Here is a 21155-nt window from a genome sequence, read left to right as displayed (position 1 = left end):
GGTTTGAGTGGGCACACCACGGTCAGTTGATTGGTAGGTCGCGTGTGGTGGGGTAAAGTGTGGGTACTCCCACCTGTTTTAAGAGTAGAATAGTAAACCAAATAAGACCCTAGGAGGGGTTCTCAAGAGCTCACTCTAGTGGGGGCACTTCTACTAACAGTGGTCATGAGCAAGTCATTTTACGACTGCACCTATACTTGTCAGTACTGGGTACCAAAGTGTTCTTTTCAGGCATCCGTTAAGACCGACACAAAATGGCCAGCGCCACACATGCCCAGACAAAACATTATTATCATTCCACTTGTTTACTCCGGAAGGCCTCCATGAATCTCATGCCTCTTTCTCTGCCAAGTTTTCGCAGTAGTCGGTGATGATTGCGTTGACAAATTTGGGCCACGACGCCGGCATACAATGGCCCACGCTTGCGAATTACATCAAGCAATCTTTAACAGTCACTCTGAAGCAGAGGGCACGCACATTTACAATAAATGCAGGCACAGCAATTGGGTCGGAACCGTGAACCTCTACAACAAAGCCGCGGACGTGCCACCACTTAGCCACGTCACTGCCCCGAGGGTACGTCCAACCGCGCGTTCACGTCCCACGCTTGCGAGAACGTACCGCACGGGCAGCTTGGCACGGTCGGGGTCGCGTGCCGACACGCTGCCCACGTAGGCTCCCTCCGTGCCGTTCTCGGGCACCTCCATGCGGTACTCGCCGGCGCCGAACACAGGCGGCTCGTCCTCGTCCTTCACGGCGACGCGCACCAGCGCCGTGTCGCGGAACGGCCCTCCCAGCGGCGCTCCGCCGCCTCCGCCGCCGCCGCCGCCGCCGCCCCCGAAGATGACGCCGCGCGCCGATCCCACGCCCGAGTAGCGCGAGTCGACGTGCGTGTTCGCTGCCTGCACGCGCAGCGTGTACGACTCCCGGTTCTCGAAGTCCAGCGGCTGCGTGGGACACACGCGCACATGCGGGGCAAGGTCACACGCGGGGCAAGGTCACATGCGGGGAAAGGTCACACGCAGGACAAGGTCACGTGCACACACTTGGGAGAAGGTGACACGTTTAGCCTAAAGATGGGTCGCTACCGGAGTGATCAATTGCACGATACGGTAGCAGGCTAACCGATCGCTGCGACTAGCAGTTGAGTAACTGGTTGCTTGCAGCAGAGACGGACTGCTTTCAGGCAAACTCAAAGTGAATGCTGCGATTCCTGAATGCGCTCCTTTAATGTTCCTGTTGCGCAACCGCTCGCTCAGATGTGGACAAGGCAGCCGCAGGCAAATTTCTGGAGCGACTCAGTCGTGCACGGGAGCCGAATGCCAATGTCGCGGTCTACCAGCCAGGACGAGAGGTGCTTCGGGAAGAGTTCGTTTAACAAGGAGCACCGACCTACAGTGGTTCGCTTTATGGTTCATAGTCTGGGCTGCATGACCACAATCAGTTGTGCAAATGATCAATCAGGTGTGCACCAGGCTTTATAGCGTCTTCAGCATCAGGCCCTGTTGGTACAACTGCATACACGTGCGGTTGTTCTCCGTGTCTGTTTATTCGTATTCATTGGTTGTCTTGGAAACCTGTTTTGATTCTCAGTTCAGGTGCTGCTAACCATGTCCAGTGCCACGGTCAATTGCGCTTCTTAATTCTGGCGGCGCTCCGTAACTTGTGCTTTAGCATTTTCAGGCAAAATATCGAGTCAGAAATAATGACAATGATCATCATCATAACCATAATCATCATCAGCCATGATCTATCCACAGGCTCAACTCTGCCTAGCTTCTGAGATCTCGTGAGATGGGGAATTTTTATGGTTGAATTGCTTATAGCCTTGCTTTGGTCATTGGCCTAAACCTTGTTTAGCCCGAATATAAAACACTGTCATTCGCAACCATTCTCTGTCGATCCACTCCTGGATGAAGGCCTCCACAACGTATTTGCTGATGGGGGCTGATACACCACACTTAACCACCACCACTCTGCCCATTGCGGATTGATGCAGATAATCCGTGAATAGGCAAAGTATTGGACCTTCAAAGAGGAGAAAAAAGGCTCCCGCACTTTACATTTTAAAGGCCGGCGAGTGGAAAGGTGGACGGTGGCAAACTTATAGCCTGCCAAACATTTGTCCTGCTTTACTCTTGATCTCCTTTTCTCCCACACATCCATCTCCTACCTCTCCCCCCACCCTCCTCCCACACAAAAACCCTACGGGTATCATGCAGAACGCGGTTCTGTTTTCAATATTCTCTGAAGGTCATTAACACGATGGGAATAATTCAGTTGTTCTCTCCTACGCTTTATCTGACATTTCCTCTATAATTTATTTCAATTAAGCCAAAAGCAGGCATCGTTCTCACATTTTGCCCAGGATTTACCGCGTTCCGCTGGTCATAAGGAGCATTGCATGCGAGCTCTCACACCCACACACACATTGTGTACAGTGTATAAATCAACGTACAGCTGATTCATCAAGTTAATGCACATCCACTGCGGAATATAATAATAATGATCATTATGCAAAACTTAATTTTCAGACGGTAAAAGTTTCATTTGTTACGACAATATACCGGGGGAGTGCATAATTAACTTTTTCTTTGCAAATTTCCACGTGACCACGGTCAAAACTTGCCAAAATTAGAGAATAAATATTGTCCGTCTCCCACCCACCCCCATACCCTGCCTGGCCCTGACAGACACAACCCCAGTGAGGATAGAAAAAAAAGCCACATGTTCTTATTCATCATGGAGAGTTGAAGCATATGGTTATGTTTAATGGAAACAAGACAAGCCTTTGTCAGTGATGCTGCAAATGAACAGCATGAATGCTGATTGGGAGATTCTGAGTCGTAATCGCAGGATCGCTTGGGGGATTGCAGCGCGGCTCTGCAGGGCCAGATCAGTCAGCTTCCACGATCAAAACACACATCAACGCTCCCACGGGGAAATAGGGCTTTGGGAAATCTGAATGGGTGTGAATTCGCACAGCGGGCTTGCGCCGTTGCTGAATAGCATTACGTTTGTGGGTGACGAATGCATGAGCTGTGAGGGTTGTGATGGCATCATTAGGAGTCAGATGCTGGCAGATATTAATGATGCCCTTTGGGAATGTTCTCACGATGCTCATTGGAATCGTTCGCTGTCTCCCCGCTGGTTTCGCGAAGCAGCATTCTAGGATTCCGTATACCTCGATGCAGGAGTGGGTTGTTGAGGATCCTGGTGTGGAATTTTAATGACGTTACGGTTGAAATTATGCACGGAATCGACGGTTGAAAAAAAGAACTGTAACAAGAATTCAGCCACTTTAATTGGAAATCGTTCCTCGAATTCTGCGCGTTAATCATGCCTGGGACGTTCACCTGCGTTCTTACTAACTACGATCCACGGTGAAATTAACAAAAAGAAGGGCGTAGCTAAATGCAGAACACAGACAGAACTTTCAAAGGGAGCATCAGCAATACAATCAAATATATACATGTGGTGAGCTTTAATTCGTGACGCAAAAAATAATTAAAGGAGAAGCCCCTAAGATTTGTTTAAGTCTCGGGGTGCACAATAGGTGCGGCACCAATTCATCCTGCGCTGGACACACGACAAAAACAATCGCACTCCACTGCATACAAAGGAGACACTGCCACTCCAGTTGATGCCTATCGTTGAAATGACTTGTGTTATCAGTCACTGCAAGGGAGTAAAGGTGAATTGTGATGCGGGACTTTGCTTTAAGTTTGACTTGTGCATCCGGAGCCATTGACTAAACATTCCATAAAATTTCCTCCTTCAAGTGCAATCGCACGATAAACATTTGCCCCCGTATTTTCATGTAAGCCCGCAATTAGTGGCGAAGACGTAATAATGGTGAAGCCTCACATGGGTTTCGATTTAAAGCTTTCGTGACTGCAGGGATTCATCTTCTTGATTCTTTCGGTAAAGTCACGTAGAAGGGAAATAATAAAATTGAAAAAATTTAACATAATAAAATAAAATAAAATTCTCACGACGTTTCGGCCACAACGCAAGCAGCCGTCCTCAGGTGAAGAACAGGTCTGTCGGAAAGACCTCACATTTGGTGTCACAGACTCTCTTTCATGAGGGTCCTGGCTTCAGGACAATTTGGCCAATTCCACTGTTTTCATGAACCCACTTTGCGACAGCAAGAACCGGAGTCCCCAGAGAACGCACGCACGCACACACACAGGAGGACCAATCTCAAAAGAGGCTGCCGCTCAGGAACATGAAATGCTTTGCCGCAGCAGATGCGACCAAGTGCCTGTACAGAACTCACAGCATCATTCTGGATGTGTAAATCCCCACGTGCATCATTCCAATGTATAAATAGCCACGAGTATCCACGTGTCACCGTGTTTACTTAGTCACGTGTTTTTGTGTGTTAAGTGAGCATCTCAGTGTGCCTTTGTAAGTTCCCGTGTGTCACTGTGCAAATTCCTGTGTGCATGTCTCCATTTGTGTCAGTTTTTTTTCCCAAGAGTATATCATGGGTCTGAGTGTGTATGTTCCCATGTTTGTGTCCTTGTGCGTGTCCCTGTGTGTGTCCCTGTGTGTCTCTGCCTTTGCCCATACGTGGCCTTGCTTGCCTACATTGTGTTAATCTGTGCTCTCTGGACACGTCCCCTCGGATCCCCGCGTGTCTCCGTTGTCTCTCGATCTGTGCCATCTTGTGTTTCCAATGTGCATCCCCATGCATCCCCGTGTCCGTTTCCACGCATGCGCGGGCTTCACCGCGACCACCACACCTCGTCTACCCTGTGCACTGGGAGTAAGACCCGGCTGGAGATTTTGGGGGGGGGGGGGGTCGGGAGAGGAGCGCGGGCAGGCACCTTCTTGAGGGTGATGATGGCCTCCTGCGTGTCAGAATCCGTGGTGACGTCGAACATGCCCGGAGCATCGGATTCGATCAGCGTGTACGCCATGGCGGCGTTCTCCCCGACGTCGGCGTCGTCCGCGCGGATCCTTCCGACCACGGAGCGGACGCCCGCCGCCTCCGACACGGACAGCGGATACGTGCCTGCTCGCACGCGGACGCACGCACAGACGACGCGCGTGGCGGACACGCCGGGGTTAGGGTGCAGGGAGAAACCGGATAGTGAGGCGGAGGAGGAGGAGAGAGAAGCGGGACAGCAAAAGGAGGGGAGAAGAGGGAGAGAACTAGAAGGGAAGGAATGATGGGACCCGCAGCAAGGGAAGAGGAGCTCAAGACAATGTTTGTTTACCCAGGAAAGCCAACCCGAGTCTCAGATCCTGCCGAGTTATGCATCGGCGGGGAAATGTTGCTCTGTTTTCATTTAGCAATTTCCTGTAACTTCAAAGTTGGCAAATGTGGTCGCAATAATAATTATTGTAAAAAAAATACAAATTATTACGACTTTGTTTTCTGAATTAAGTGCCAATTTTTCTGGAGGCTTCTGAGTTGCAATATACGAGGTGCAACGCCATAGGATGAGGAGACTAATCAACAACCTACATGCTGTATTTATTGTGCCGTTTCCTGTTCTGGCTCATCTCACCCAGGCTAATCGACCCGTTTGTTTGTTTTTGTTTTAAAGATGATGAAACTTTTTTGAAAAATAAAGTTGTAAAATTAAACGAATTGGGGAACAAGAGGAATGCCATTTTTGCCCCATCGCATTGTCCCATTAAATGGATGCTCCGAAGCTCTTACCCACATTTGAAACTCATGGGCAGCTGAGATCGTAATGTTGCGCAAATGCAACGCCCGCCTCCATAGCAGCGTTTAAACTATGAGCGTGCCGTGAGCGTGCCTTAACAAAAATTAAAATGCAAGTCATCAGAAGCCACAAATAAAAAAAACAGGAACAGCGTGAGAATTAAGGCAAATCCTCATCACGGAATGGCGCAAGTTTCTGTAATCAAAATACGTCGTTAATATGCAGCAGCATGCTGCCAAAATGGTGAAGCAGTGCCCTGGCGTTTTATGCTTTTTTTGAGGTATTAGCTGTCACAACTGCCATCGATGTTGGATTAGGTTTCATGATGTATATGTGCACGCTGCGTAATGTTTTTATGCATTCATGTTAGTAATTTATATGGGTTTGCATTGGGAACATTGGAAAACACCATGGTGATTCTTCAATTTCAGATTTATATTTTTGCAACTGGGATGCCTATTTTACGTGTAAACACAATTTGCAAGTGAAGGATGCAAAGCAACAGTGCGCCAATTTTAAACAATGCAGTCGACAACCAGCCATCATGTAGAACCAATCCAAATAAATAGATAAATAGCAACGTCCAAAAAATCCCGAAATAAAAAATTGGAGAAAGCAAATGTAAATTGAAAAACCGCAGCGAGTGTTCATTTTACTTCTCATAACCGCGTATTGTATTACGTGCACGTTGTTTGTGTGCCACTTATTTGACTTGAAGTCATTTTGATCTTGTAGGTGCCTCTCACTTCAAAGGAAGGGCATCTCACCGCAGTCTCTAAACAAGGAGGAAGAGTTCTTTATTTATGTTATTGACTGCAATCTATTATTTGGTATGTTTGTGAAAATACGGTGTTTGACTTGAATTTGGTAATATAAGAGTTTTTTTGGGGGTTAGATCGCGTAAATATATAAATGCGTCGTTAAAACCCGCCACCACCCGATACAGCCAACTAGTAAGGGTTGTCACGTAAACAGAACGTGACAATTCGTCACTAGTACAGCACACCGGTGTGTTGGAGAGCCAAGCCACAACATTTACAATAATAATAAATGATAATTTCCAACCCTTTGTTAATCCACTACTGGCCAAAAGCATTCCGATGCCACATTGGTCATGTGGATTGTTTGACCATACTTCACCGTGTTAGCCAGTGCGGGTTTGGGGGGAGAGCTCAGGACCGGCTCAGATAGCACCAGCCACTGATGTTACCCATGGCTGGGAATTGAACACGTGTAACCTGTCTTCTTGGTTCTTTCGGTAAAGGTCTGTCGAGAAGACAGAGTCTGTCTTCTCGACAGACCTGTTCTTCACCTGAGAACGGCTGCTTGCGTTGTGGCCGAAACGTCGTGAGAATTATTTTATTATGTTTTATTTTTATTATTTTATTATTTCCATTCTACGTGACTTTACCGAAAGAACCAAGAAGATGAATCCCTGCAGTCACGAAAGCTTTAAAACGTGTAACCTGGTTTTATGATGCGGAGTACGAACCGCTGAACCACCACTCTCCACCCAGTATCATTCTTCAAAAACATACAAAACAACCCATTGATGTTAAGGTCGCGTACAAAGTATTGTGTTCGAGGCTGCGCATGCATTCAATAACCTTTCCTCATGAGCCTTTCCATACCTCGAACACGCAACGTAAATACATGAAAATGAATACACAAGCGTGCGGACACCAAAGCACTGGAGAGAGTGTAGATTATTTTAACCCGTGATGGCGCGCCGTTCCGCTCAAAACAATTGGATTTTCATCATGAGAGACCGCGCAATTTGATCCTCATTTTCCCCATGGGCAAAGCGCGTGCATCAACGGCCGAACGCGACGGGCGTGGAAGCGCGGGCCGACCACGGCATGAAGGATCAAAAGCGACGCCTCGCGTCTCCAATTCGGGACGCGACGCTCGCCGCACTCTGCAGAAAAAGAGAAATGCCTCGGACGCAACGGCGGAGAGTAACGCGCCGCCTCCTAAAGGGAGGGGGGGATGTTGTCGGCAATTCCATGTTGCTTGGCCCTAGGTTATATAATTGCTTGGAAAGCTTTCAATCCGTTAATTACGCGCAGTAGACCAGGCACCACGAGAGACAACAAAGAGGGTTTATTTTTACTCCCATTGTGGTTGAAGACGCGACCCCTGATGATTGGACATTAGGGAAACAGACAAGCTTTATTATACCGTAGAGTGCATCTGAAACATTGAGGAACATAATTGCTTAGATATTTACATTTACAGATAAGGGCGTTTAACATAATAAGCACTGCTCTGATACTTTTGAGTGGAGGTTATGAAACTGAAGGTTATTCATATTATTCAATAAATTACAAATGTTGCATTCATTTCCAGCATAATTTAACTTTTGAATATTAATCGTGACAGGGGAGCAGGCAGATGTAAAAAGCTGAGCATTTCAAAGGGATGAACAAATCATGCCGGCTCGGTTGCCTGGCGTTAAGCACTAACGCTTTGGAGGAATGCAATTAACATGATCGATCTCTCAGCGAGACGAAAATTCACCAGGAGTATAAAAGTGAAATTCTGAACTCTCCGAGTAAAGGCTGGCCTGCAGAGCGGTAGATCTTCCAAGATGATTTTAGTAAAATTAGGGCCGACTCAAAAGGTTCGGCCGCTTGGCGGCAATCGTGCAGCATTATTTTGCAACTGAAAGCATTTCACTTTGGTGTTTATTTATGCCACCGATTGATCTCAATCAGACTATGTATTCATACTGGTGGAATCCGATGAGCTATGAAGCTCTTTTTCGCATATGTCCAGTAGGGGCGGGTGAGAAAGTTACAACGACAATCGATACAAAAATACAAAAAGAGTGCAGAGTATAGGAAAGGTAAGATAATCACACAAAAAAACTTTTTATATTTTACCAGGTAAAGTCCACTGAGCTATTAGCTTCTTTTTTTAGTCGCAAACCTGGCCACAGATAATAGCTCAATAAAGCGGCTTATCATCACGTGGAAATGCATAGCAGACAAGCAATCTAAACGCGCGTTCCTAGATGTGGAGGGGAAAACCCGGACAACCCGGGGACAATATATCCACGCGACCACGTGGAGAAAACTCCATGACGACAGATCGCTATCCTTACATTCTTTAAAAACAAGCACGAGAAGCAAGACTGCCTCTTCTTCTTGGTTCTTTCGGTAAAGTCACGAAGAAGGGAAGTAATAAAAATAAAACATAATAAAATAATTCTCGCGACGTTTCGGCCACAACGCAAGCAGCCGTCCTCAGGTGACCTGAGGACCTGAGGACGGCTGCTTGCGTTGTGGCCGAAACGTCGTGAGAATTATTTTATTATGTTTAATTTTTATTATTTTATTACTTCCCTTCTACGTGACTTTACCGAAAGAACCAAGAAGATGAATCCCTGCAGTCACGAAAGCTTTAAATCGAAATTTAAGACTGCCTCTGTAGGTCTGACTTTTTTTTTAAGTTAGTCTTTTCTTATTTAAACAATCACCAGAAACTTCAACCCAATTGGTTGTCTTGAGCTGATGGTATAAAGTCGACGTAATTTAGGTGAGAACCCATCTACCATTATACAAACGCAGTTGAGTGGTACACATTTTATAAAAAAACAAACATTGTGGGATGACATGAACAGAATCAGAGAAGGTAAACATTTTATTGTCTATCTTTTAGTGTATATCCTTTAATTACCCCCCCTTCATTGAACAAGGTAGCATAGGGAGGTCTTCATCAAGGAGTCGAGTGGTAGTACAGTGGTTAGCGCACTTAATTTCGCTGAATTCATGCTCTGTGAATAAAAGTATCGGTTTGAGCACCATAGGACGAGCATTACTCTCGTATGTCAGAGCGAGTGGGAAGGTGCTGCTGACTATTGTGTGTGGACCAGGTGACTGGAAGACGGAATCTCAGAGGTAGCTCTGTGACATCTGCATCCGCAGGCCCGTGCTCCAACACAAAGGGGCTCATGCACTGCCCTGTGCGATTTCCACGAATGCTTTTCATTCCGACATGAGGAAGCCGCTGGAGCTTTCAATAAGCACGATCTGCTACGTAGGGTGTGAAAGGAGATCAACATACATACATTGCGGTATGAACCGGGCAACGTGAGTGTGATACTCAGCCACGACTAACACAGCGGTGAGCGACATCCCAACTGCTCCTGGCCTCACCCCACTAACCAACCTGCACCAGACATCGTGATGAAGTAAGGTCAAACAACTCCCATGACTGACAATGCATAGAGGGTGGGGGAGGATCCATCCAGCTGTGGATTGATAAAGGGACCTACACTATTAATTAAAGCATGCTGGGTCCCACTGAGAAACACATCTCCTTCTCAAGGGTGTCCTGGGAAATATGTAGTGAAAGTTAGAGGTTCAAAGTTACAAGGAACAAAGTCATTATAAACAACCTAAACTCACAAGCTCTCGACTGGATCCTCTGATCGACTAATTGAACTACACCGTTCCCCCATCCAAGGACGTTCTGCACAAATAAAATAATTTCCAGCCACTGGATGCCTATGGGAGGGACCCCACGCTGACGAAAAATCCTGCGCTTAGCCGTTGCATCGCGCGCTCGTAGCGGGAAGCTCTGTGCGGTTTTTGATCTCTTCGGCGGATGGAAAGCCACGTGGAAATTTGAGCCACCCCCGCCTATCCGCTTTCGCCGTCCCAGCACAAGTGTGCGGGCAATTTGAGCAGAGATCTGCCACCAGCATGGGGTGGGAAAAAAAAACAAGCGAGGTGCGATTGTAAATATAGAAATATTTACGTGATCAAAACAAACAGCTGAGCAGCAACAGACCACCAGCCGAAGTCGTGGGCAGGATTGCAAAAGTTTTAATTTTAGAAGTTTCCTTCTTTGATGTTGACCTTGTAATTTTTTTGTCCAAGAGATTAAAGTGTATTTAAACATGATCTGATTAGACGGCCGTCTCCAAGGATTCAGGCAAATTTGTTGCAATTAAAAGGGAATGTAAGTTTCTACGTAAAATTAATATACACACACAACTGCGAGTGAGTGATTGATTTGATGTAAATTATAATGATGTGCGAGCACGGATTGAATAAGATGAAGTTTGGCACAAACATATTTTTGAGTATAAACTTTAACGAAATATTAGAAGAGCTACATTTTCTAATTTGGCTCACAAACAATGAATGCTCCGAGTTTGACTGGTTTCACGCACGAACAGGCGAGGGGCATCTTGAAGTTGTATATTGCTTTAAGTATCATACTGAATACTTGGAAATATACAATCCCAAGGATAAGTGCCCAAAGTAGTTTGCCTTTCGTAGAATTGTGATGCTCAAGCCAACAGAAAGAGGATAGAGACCAATCAGAATTATTGGTTTAGATATCGATCCATCTTTATTTTACATGCCAATCTCGCTCTCAATAAAGTAGGCACGAGTGCACACAAGCAATGAGTAATCTTCCAAAAGTTCACGTCATCTTTTCTAACCTTGAAAGTCTCGAAGTTCCTGGAGGTATTCCCTGCATTGGCTGTCCCTCCATCATGAATCTAAAACTTCGGTCAACATTCCTTCTTGTGGTTCTTCCCTAACTTATCCCACTTACCTCTATTTAACAGTTACAAATAATGGCTATAATTCTAGCCATGATAATTTGTGTTCTCCGATCCGCAAAAACTTTTTTATTTTATTTTCCCAAGTAAGGCTCACTGAGCAGTGAAGCTATTTCTCATAAGCGACCTGGCCACAGACGATAGCTCAACGAAGTGGCTTATCACGTGGACATTTATAGCAGCCAAATACTCTTCAACGCTTGTTGATTCTAAATGGAGGGCAAAACCGAGGGACCCGGATAAAAATCCACATGACCACGGGGAGAACATGCAAACTCCAAATATACAGAAGGCATCAGGGTCGGGATCAAACTCACGACATCCTGTATACAAGGCGAGGTAGTCAACATCTCGCCACCACGGCATCCCTATAATTTTGGGTCTCAGTGTAAGTTGCAAGCAGGCGCCTCTCCATGCCTCTTTGTGCACTTTTCAGCTTTTGTTCCATTTCCTTTGTCAATGTCCACGTTTTTGACCAATGTGTCATAGCAGGATCATATGCACTCATTGAGACACTGTTTCTTTCAGGCACACCGTTTTTTTGCTTTTCACGATAAACATTTTTATTACTTCTCTCACTCATCTATTCATGAGTAATTTGAATACCAGTCCAACTTCCGAAATTTCACTCGATAAACACACTCTTTCCAGCTGCCAATCAACTATCTTAATTTTGTTAGCAAACTCGGGGTGCATTACTTTTTCCTATTCATATCGAGCCAAATTTTGCAGCCTCATTTAGTGAGTTCCTCCATCACATTGTGTAACATTCATTTCTGCAGGTTTTTCTTTTTAGAATGACTGTGTCGTCGAAAAAAAGAATCCGAGATGGTTGATTACTTCTCCATGTAGGTGGATGATTTTATATTTCTCCCCAATCCAATTATCAGGAAAACATCTTCTAATAATTGCCGCGAATAACTTTGGCAACCACGCAAAAAAACTATCGATCGGATTCTGGAAAAGTCAAATGGATATCAAATTCCATTATTGTCTAGTCTTTGTAGTAAATGAAAAGGCATTTGATCGCTATGGAATGTGATGCCATCATCCCAGGCTCTCAGAAAGAATACATTTAAAAATATTTATTTTATAAAAACCATCCACAATAACGGAACGCCTATGCTGAGAATGCACGAGGAAATTAACACAATACATAACACAAGGATTCAAGCAAGGAGATACATATGCCCTTCATGTGTAATAAATGCATATTTATGCATATATATAAAAAAAACTTGAAGAGCACTTTTGGTTCATATCTGAATCACATCCAATCAAACTTTTTGCAATTGTTTTTTTATTGGATCAGATGATTAGATCACTGAGCAAGGATCAGAATATTATTTTAACAATATCAGGTCATCATGGGACCTCCTTTGCCAGTACCAAAATATGAGAATAGGTTTTCACCTTTTTTTCTGGCAACAAAACAGGTGTTAAGATGTTAAAACACCAAACTGAAACCTTTTACAAGGGATCATGTGTGCATTAACCACCATACTTGTGGTCAGAATGCAAACAAAAAACATACTTTGATAATATATGCATTGTCTTTGAAACTGATTGGTCCACACCAGAGATAGCTTTCTTTCAAGCCTCGTCTCAAACGGTCTAAAAAAAACTGTACACATGCAACACCCCCCTCACCCAATAAACAACATTAACCACACGGTAAAAATGCGATAAAATCAATCAATTCATGACTCAAATCATGACCCCAAATCGTATAATCAAATTGTTGTTTTGATGGGGCATGGTGGTGGGGGCGTTGAAAAAATAAAGATCTGTGTATCGACGTTTATAGATTGTGGAGGAAGGCGCTTTGAGTGACAACCTAATGAAGGCCAGCACAGCAAAAGGTGGGGGGGGGGGTTGGTCTGGAATGCACCATGCCTCCTTTGTCTACCCATTGCTGATTTCCACACGCGCACACTGCTCCAGGTACTCGTTTGCGCTGAGTAGACGACATGCTAACTACGGCAGAGAGATTTCTGCAAGTCAGCGGGACATGTCGATAACTTTCAGTTGAAAGTCATTTTGTCAGGTTTTTAATGTCATACATTTCCTGAATTCAGATTAAATATGTTGCCTATAAATACAGAGAAAGAGTATGTATTATTTTTAATTTAACTACAACGATATTGCTGACATTTACACACTTGTCCAAGTCATTATTTTATGCCGAGTCAACCTAAGGGATGCCCAGAACAGGTTCAGATATCATTGTCTGCTGATGTGAGCCATGGCCGGGATTTAAACCCAGGATGCCGTGTTTGAAGTGAGGTGCGCTAACCACTATGCCACTACTCCCCTCATGCCTACATACCCACTAACAATCACACTGACGCAGCACAATGTTACGGTGAGCACAATGGACTTGCAACTCCAGAGGTCGGTCAGCTCAGTCCCCCCACGGAGAAACCGTGACGAAACATTGCCCCAGCCTCTGTCCACCCCTGCAGTATAAATTCGGTACAACCGCAGCTCGTCGATTGGCAGGTCGAATTTGGGTGGGTTAAAGTGTTGGGCACTCTCCATCCTCTTCCAAGACGTCTGGCCGGTGTGCAAGAGTCGGCCAAAACATCCTCTCCCTGCTCTCCCTCGAGCGGAGACCTTCCCTCCAGCAGTGGTTGTGAGCAAATGACGACCTCTGCACAGGGCCGCACCCCCCCCCCCCCCCCCCGTTTTTTTTGCCCGCGTCTTTTACGCACGGCACGGCAAACGCTCGCTCGCAGTGCGTTTGCGGGAGACTTGCGCAGAACGACGGAGGGACTCACTGCGAGCGAACTTGGGTGGGTTGTCGTTGACGTCGGACAGCGAGATGGTGACGGTGGTCGTGCCGCTGAGGCCACCCTGGTGTCCGCCCATGTCCTTGCCCTGGATCACGACGCGGTACTCCTCCCGCGCCTCACGGTCCATGTTGGGCAACGCCGTGCGGATCTCGCCTGGGAAAGGGATGCCGGTGAAGAAGGCGATTAACGATCAACGACAAAAGGAAACGCACATTCGGGGCAGATTTATTTTCCAAAGTCGCCTCCACCCCCTCACCCGCCGCCCAGGTAACGACATGAGGGATGGAAGTGTTAACTGGAGGTGATTATTTTCTTTCCTTTTCCAAAGCTCCGTAGTTCCAAAGGTTACACTGAATGTCAAGGTCGCAGTGGTTTCCTGCCCAATTGAGCGTGGGGTGGTGCTAATCCCATGCTTACAGCCCTGAGCCAGTGATGGAAATTCCACTTTCTTGTAAAATAAAAGAGACTTTCCATCGGACAACCACTGTTGACTTCCCAAACAAAGTGGTACTTTTTTTATTGACCCCCGGAGAGATGGATCTCTGATTCGATCCCTGACTGGGATTTGAATTCGCAACCTCCCGATTGAAAATCATGCACTCTACCACCCCACCACCCGAAACAGCTGCCGTATCAAGCATTCATACAATGCACCGCTAATGGCGGGGGCTATGACGACAAAGGGCGCTTGCATCCTCGACAGCACGAGAGAGCGATTGCACTCGAATTTCATTCCAGCTGCCCCACGTGGGTAGGAGCGAGGCAATGGCACAGCGCAACCAAAATTGCCACTTGCAGCACAATTTGCGTGGAGAGGACGAACATCACGAAGTGCCCCTCGCATCTTTGCAGCCGTCACCGCAAATCCCCTCCACACACCGAGCCAAAGGTTACATTTCATAGGGCTCATGAAATAATTTCAATATTTATGTTAGCTCTCCTATGCTGCGCTGTCATCCGTCAAATCTCCTTGGCTCATTGCTGGGAAATTAAAAAATAAAACGGTCAGCGGCACCGGCCGTCACCGCTTTGCCCGCATGACAGCTGTGGTGGGAGCCCTAATGTGCAATTAATGTCAAAAGGCTGCCCGTGAAAATCTTACAGCCACCCAACATATTTCCAGAGTCAAGAAATCGTAGCCCCCCGCCCCCCCGCCGTGAGCAGTAGCGGGCACTTTTTAGTTTTTGCTCCTGCGCGCACGCAACGCCAGCGCGATCCCTTCAGTAACCTTTATATAACCGCTGGATCGAATTAACCCATTGGGACACATTGAAGCGTCATTGCCTCTTTCGCAAGGGTGACCTGGCTTACATTGAGTCATTTTTAAGAAGACAAAATATATTTTTAACATTTTAAAATAAACACATTTTGAACAAATGTTCGGTCAATTGCACTTCATTTTTTTTACTTTAAACACAACAAGACATGTAACGTAGGTGTCTGATGTTTAATCCAAATGCTTTCGTTGACAAATTGTTCCTGACGTTGGGTTTAACTTAATTTCTAATTAAAAAAAAAATGTATTCTAATTTTTTTTAAACCAGCGACAGAACTGGGAACAATTTCACTTCACCACCATTTTGCTTCCCCGGTGGGCAGCTGCACATTTCCAGACGTACATTTCAAACACATTTCAGAGGCTTTCAAGGTCATTAGTGTATATCGCCAAGTAGCTTTTTCTCTGGAAAAGTATGTCATCCCAATTAGGACTGTAATTCGGGCAGAAATTATGTTTCCACCATTCTCGATATGGGAAAAATGCACATAAAATACCAGTGTCAGACATGCCCAGATGAAGTGATATTTTTCATCTGCGGTTAAATGGCGTGGACGTATTGAGATGCCGTGGAATTTTAGCGCCCAATAAATGCAAATCCTTATAAAAAAAAATCGCACGTGTCAAACAAGCTAATTATTCCATAAATACGCCGTATTTTCTAAACCTGCAGAGAAATGCCTTCCAATTGACAACCCCCACGTGCACGACTAGGACGACACCGAAGGTTAGACTGTCGGAGGCTGTTGAAATGTTATCGAACTGTGCCACGGTGCTCCTCACCAGTGTGTGGATCCACAGAGAAGTAGGGGTGGCCTTCGAGCAGGCTGTACACCACGCGAGCGCTGCTCCCGTACGTCGGGTCGTCTGCGTCCGTGGCGGTGACGCGGATCACGGGTGTACCTGCAAGGGCCATCAAACTCCACGTTGACACCTTCTCTTCTCCACGCTTTAAATTAATGTAAAAAAAAAAGATTTTCACTTCCCCCCCCCCACCGCATCACCCATCACCCAATCACCGCAATGGGTTGCAACGTGGTCATTCGTGCCAGTGTGGATTTCCAGAATAAATTTTGGAATTCAAAGCCGAAATATGCTCCACTCATACACTTGGCAAAGTGTCATGCCGTGGCATGGTGCGGCATGAGATGACCGGGTGGAAATTCGTGAACGTGTTGCAAACGTACAGAAGACAAAACATTCGCATCAAAGCGCGGTCATGCCGTTGCGTTATTTACTTTCAGAATAAATTACGAAACGAGCTGCGAAAGTGAGTTTGTCGGGCTGGGATGCATGCCCTCCATCAGGACTTTTTTACTTTATTCATTCTCAGTATTGGACCCAAAAGTCTGTAAAATAAACATGGCAAAGTACGCATACACACATACATACACACCAGAAAAAGTATACACACACACATAACGCCCAACTCTCTAATCATTGTAGTTCCTCCACTACAGGGGATATGAGCTAAAAGCTGACCAGTAATTGGTTTTCTAAATATTTACCAAAATAGATTTCAGACGCAGGCGACACTTAAGAAAACACAATTATGGGAAAGGAAACAGGCACCCACGCACCTCAGAATGTGACACTTCCTAAGAAGTAGTGCAATTTGTATTTGCTTAAGGACCAAAGGCAAAAGAGCTAAGATACGGATTGGAATGAGAATGTAAACTAGACGTGCGGCTGCCAACGGTGTCCTCCAGAGCGCACACGGGCAACACCATCTACTCATTTAAATTACATTTGGTCCAGGGGAGGACCTCTCTGCGTAATTATTTTAGGCCCAATCTACCTGGGGGTGGCCACTTAAATAGATTTGTTTATTTACCCAATAATTATTATTATGATTACTATTGTAAACCAATTCTTTGTTACGATTAACAGCTAAGAATAGAAACGCAAGCGGGATTTCTGGACACTCTGTGCACACACAACGGTAGTATACTCATTCGTGTAGAAAAAAGTGAATAACAAAAAATTCCCGAAATCAGCAGCTGGATGTTTGAAGAAGAGAGCGCAAGCCAAATGTGCACGCCCACAACCAAACGGCATTCGTTCTGTTCGGTTTTCCTCCCTTTTTCTGGTTAAGTCAGATCACCTCTTTGACCTCATCAGGGGCTTAGTTCCACATCAGAGCGTCCATGCCGATAAAATCAAGTTTGGAACATCATCCATTCAATTACAGCCACCACTGGAAGGGATGATACCTGGATTTTCCTCTAACATGCAGCTTAGTTCAGCCGGCTGCGCTCACAAACAAAACACTATCTCGCGTGTGGATTTTAATCCAGACTAACAGATTACGAGGGGGTTTTTGTTTGTTGCTGGGAGTCCAAACAGCTAAGCGAGCAAACGGCTGGGCAGGTTCTGCGTGTGCCGTTTCCTTTCACGACGAGGAAGAGACGCGAGTGTGACTGCTTCATTAGAAAAAAAGCCCGTGGGTTAAATAAAGAGGCAAATATCCCCACACGAAGAAGAAGAAAACCATGCTATAGAATTAATGGACATTTCTCACCACATTTGCGGCCTCCCCTCCCCCCGCCCCCACCACCACTCTCAAAGTAATTTTGGGTGAATTAAGCTGCGGCACGTGCATTGTGACATGTTCATTTCAATTAAGGTCCAAACTATTTTCGGTAAGCTCAGCTCCGGATAATGAATGTATTCATAACAAAGCAAGCCATTGTACACACGAAATCACCCACGGTTCTCATGAAGCCGAAAGCGACTATTTATCAACGTAGCCATATATTATTAATAAATAGGCTTCAATTGACAGTGTGATAATTTTCACACGAAAAATATTTGAAGATGCATAGCATTCCTTTCCTGCTTTGCCCCCCCTCCCCTCCCAATATAATGTTGAAACACGTGGCAGATCAGTTTAATTAATAATCAACAAAATCATACTTCTCAGCTTTTTCTCAATCAACTGCTGACAGCCTCCCCATGCATTTTATTTTACTACGAGGGCTAGTTGGCCATACTTCACCATGCCGGTCACTGCGCATTGTTGAGAGAAATCTAAACAACAGTCCAGACATGGCTTGCAACTGGAGCAAGTTGAGTGAGGTGTCTAGATTTATTGCGCAAAGCACTCACCACTGCGCCACCACTCCACCTCCCTATTGGCTAATTAGGTTGCAGAGTATCAGATATAATGAGCGGTGAAGATCAGTGGATAGCATTCACTCTCATTATTAGGAAGTAACTGGAACTATCCATTTTTAAATGCCGATTCAAGCATCTTCTCTTCAGAACAGTTTGTTTTGTGTTTAGTTTGTTGTCCTTAACCCGCTGCTCCTCTTAGTACGGTGCAATCGAAGTGCAACGTACATACACTACCTTCATTTGTTTCGCAAAGATTACGTATAATAACAATAATAACAGTAACAAACTCGAGACACATCAACGTATCTGCGAAAAGCAGAGAATGTGTAAATTATTGCTAATCGTGTTTCAACAAGTCGTTAGATTTAAAAATGCATAGCTCCAGCGGCTTCCGAATAACGAGAGTGAACGCTTTCCCACTGGCCTTAAACGAGTGGTGAAGCACATCTTTGCACACAATTGCAGGGATCTGCATGCGAGCGGCGTGCTAAACTCGTCCAAGAGTGGAGATGACGCGAACTCCGATGATCGAACAGCAATTTATGGATTATTTCCGTGTTTGCTGCACCCCATCGGGGGGTGGGGAGGGGGGAATGATCAGCCAATCACAAGGGCCCAGCCAGCCAGGGTCGCTCCCCTTTAGGGCCAAGGCGTGGTTAATTGTTTGGCTGATTTGTTGATGGAGGGGGGAGAGCATGGCTAATTTATCAATTTGGGAGGCAGATCAAAAAACACATGGGACACATTTGATTAACGCCACAGCTCGTGATGATGATGGAAGGCTGGTTAAACAAAACAAAAACGAGACAGACGCTCTCCTTGAGCGGTGGATTTGCAAAAAGGCTTTTTAGAGGCTTTTTAAAAATTACATTCTATAATTAAAATTTCTATCCACGGAAGATCACTTGTAACGATCGAATATATTCAGCGAGGGCAATCACCGAATGATGTCACATTCTCCTTGACACAGCGTTAAAGGCGGGCGGCGGTGGTGGCACGCGCTTGCCACCCAGCACTGTGGGTCGCACAAACGTTGCGAAACTCCCTCGTACAGATGCACGTGTGTTGAACTTCGTTCGCATCGTACGTAGCCAACTGCGCTCATCGGTTGGGCGTCGATGTCACCATGTTCTGACTCGTCAGGAGATGGCGAGACGGCAAGTGAATGGATTTACATTCTGTTTCCATCTGTACGGGGACTGAGTGGACCGGTGTTTCCTTCCGAATGCATTAATCACTCATTGATGGAGTTGGCCAAACATCCTAATCAAGGGCCGCAGAGCTCGGGAAATTATTGACCTCAGTCCTGGCCGCCTTCCTGCCCATCCGTGGATTCCCATTCCTCTGAATCTAAGCAAAGTCAGAATCAGAATATTGATTTCACTGTGAGCGTTACGAAAAGTGTGACTGTAACCATTAAGCCACGTGTATAGCCTAACACGTAGCTAGAAAAAACAAACCCATTACAGTCGTAAGAAACAATAGGGAGCGAAAGACAGCTTAATGCACTGCTGATGCACCAGCAAGTGCAATGTCGGAGACACGTGACATGCATGCAAGGCATGTCAGTGCCTTCCTGCTGTTTTGTGAGCGCACCTTTGTGTACTGTTATTTTCTGGAGCACGAGTTGAGTGACTAATTGCGGGCCGGAAGAGGACGCAGAGGGGAAGTGTGATAAGCACCGCACAGGCCCGGGATGCCTTTGTTTCAACGGTTGTTAAGTTGACGCATAGCACCAGTGGTGGAAATGGACCGGAACGCCCCGGAACACCGTGGCGATAGTGAACATTTGAACCAGACTGCGTTCCGGAAGGAATCAAGGATTCATCTCTATTTATTTGACACGCAGATAGACTAAGAGAGGGACCCACGGACCCGCACAGAGACCCACCCGCGGAGCGAAGTTCCTCCTCCTCAGATTTTTGGTGGGGGTGGGGGGAACCATTTATGAGTTCCCCCATTAATGTCTTCCCATTTCCAGCCTTGAGTAGCACCACCACTCATCGTAGAACGGGTTGATGGAGGGGATGGGCCTAGGTATTGCACAGGTAGGAACTGCTACCCATATTTGACACGTCCGAGAATCATTGTATCGAAGTGTGCTAATTGCTTCATATGAGAGTAAAAACAATGTCCCACCCCCTCCTCACCACACACAATGCACAGAGTTCTCGCCTAGCCTATGTAAGCCGGATTGACGGACGAAGGGGGTGGTGTGGCCAGAACTCTGCCCCATCACCTTTGTCTCCCCAGTGCTGATGTTAACGCACTGCACAAAGTATAAATTTAAGACAGGGTGTCGATCATTTTATCCCAGGCCGGGAATCCAACGCACATGGCCACGTCTGCACATAAAGCAATGTCCAACATGACTTCCCACACACACACAAACAAAGATAGTCCATGTAGCCTCTTCAGGCTCTTAGGGCTCGTGCACCTATGAAGACTGGCACAGCACATGAAAGGGTGAGTAGACAACGCCATGTCCGAGCACCTTTGGCGGCCCAGTGATGATGTTTTAGAGACACTGCACCAGGTAATCATTAAGGCTGGGTCAACCTAGGGGAGGCCAAGGACCGTCTGAAGAATTCACCACTGTGATTTGATCTTCATCAGAACTTGAACGTGGGTTTCCAGGCTTCACAGCACAGTGCACTACCATCGACATTACCACTCCCCAAAAGTTATCACTGCAATCAGAC

The 21155-nt window shown here is 45.9% G+C and overlaps 1 protein-coding gene across 1 annotated transcript in view; it reads right to left on the bottom strand.

The window, feature by feature from the left end:
* The window catches only part of LOC144941968 (cadherin-7-like), a 131523-nt gene that overhangs the window by 23799 nt on the left and 86569 nt on the right, over positions 1-21155 (bottom strand). Inside the window, exons 5-8 of the mRNA XM_078868532.1 lie at positions 16120-16239; positions 14046-14213; positions 4836-5023; positions 622-947 (exon numbers count right to left, since the gene is read on the bottom strand). Of these exons, the coding sequence (XP_078724658.1) occupies positions 622-947; positions 4836-5023; positions 14046-14213; positions 16120-16239 (802 nt within the window). The remainder of the gene's footprint in view (positions 1-621; positions 948-4835; positions 5024-14045; positions 14214-16119; positions 16240-21155) is intronic.

This window comes from Lampetra fluviatilis, chromosome 26 (genome assembly GCF_964198595.1).
Source record: "Lampetra fluviatilis chromosome 26, kcLamFluv1.1, whole genome shotgun sequence".
Lineage (NCBI taxonomy): Eukaryota > Metazoa > Chordata > Hyperoartia > Petromyzontiformes > Petromyzontidae > Lampetra > Lampetra fluviatilis.
Note: the sequence above shows the minus strand (reverse complement) of the source record. Positions and strands in the feature narration are given on the sequence as shown.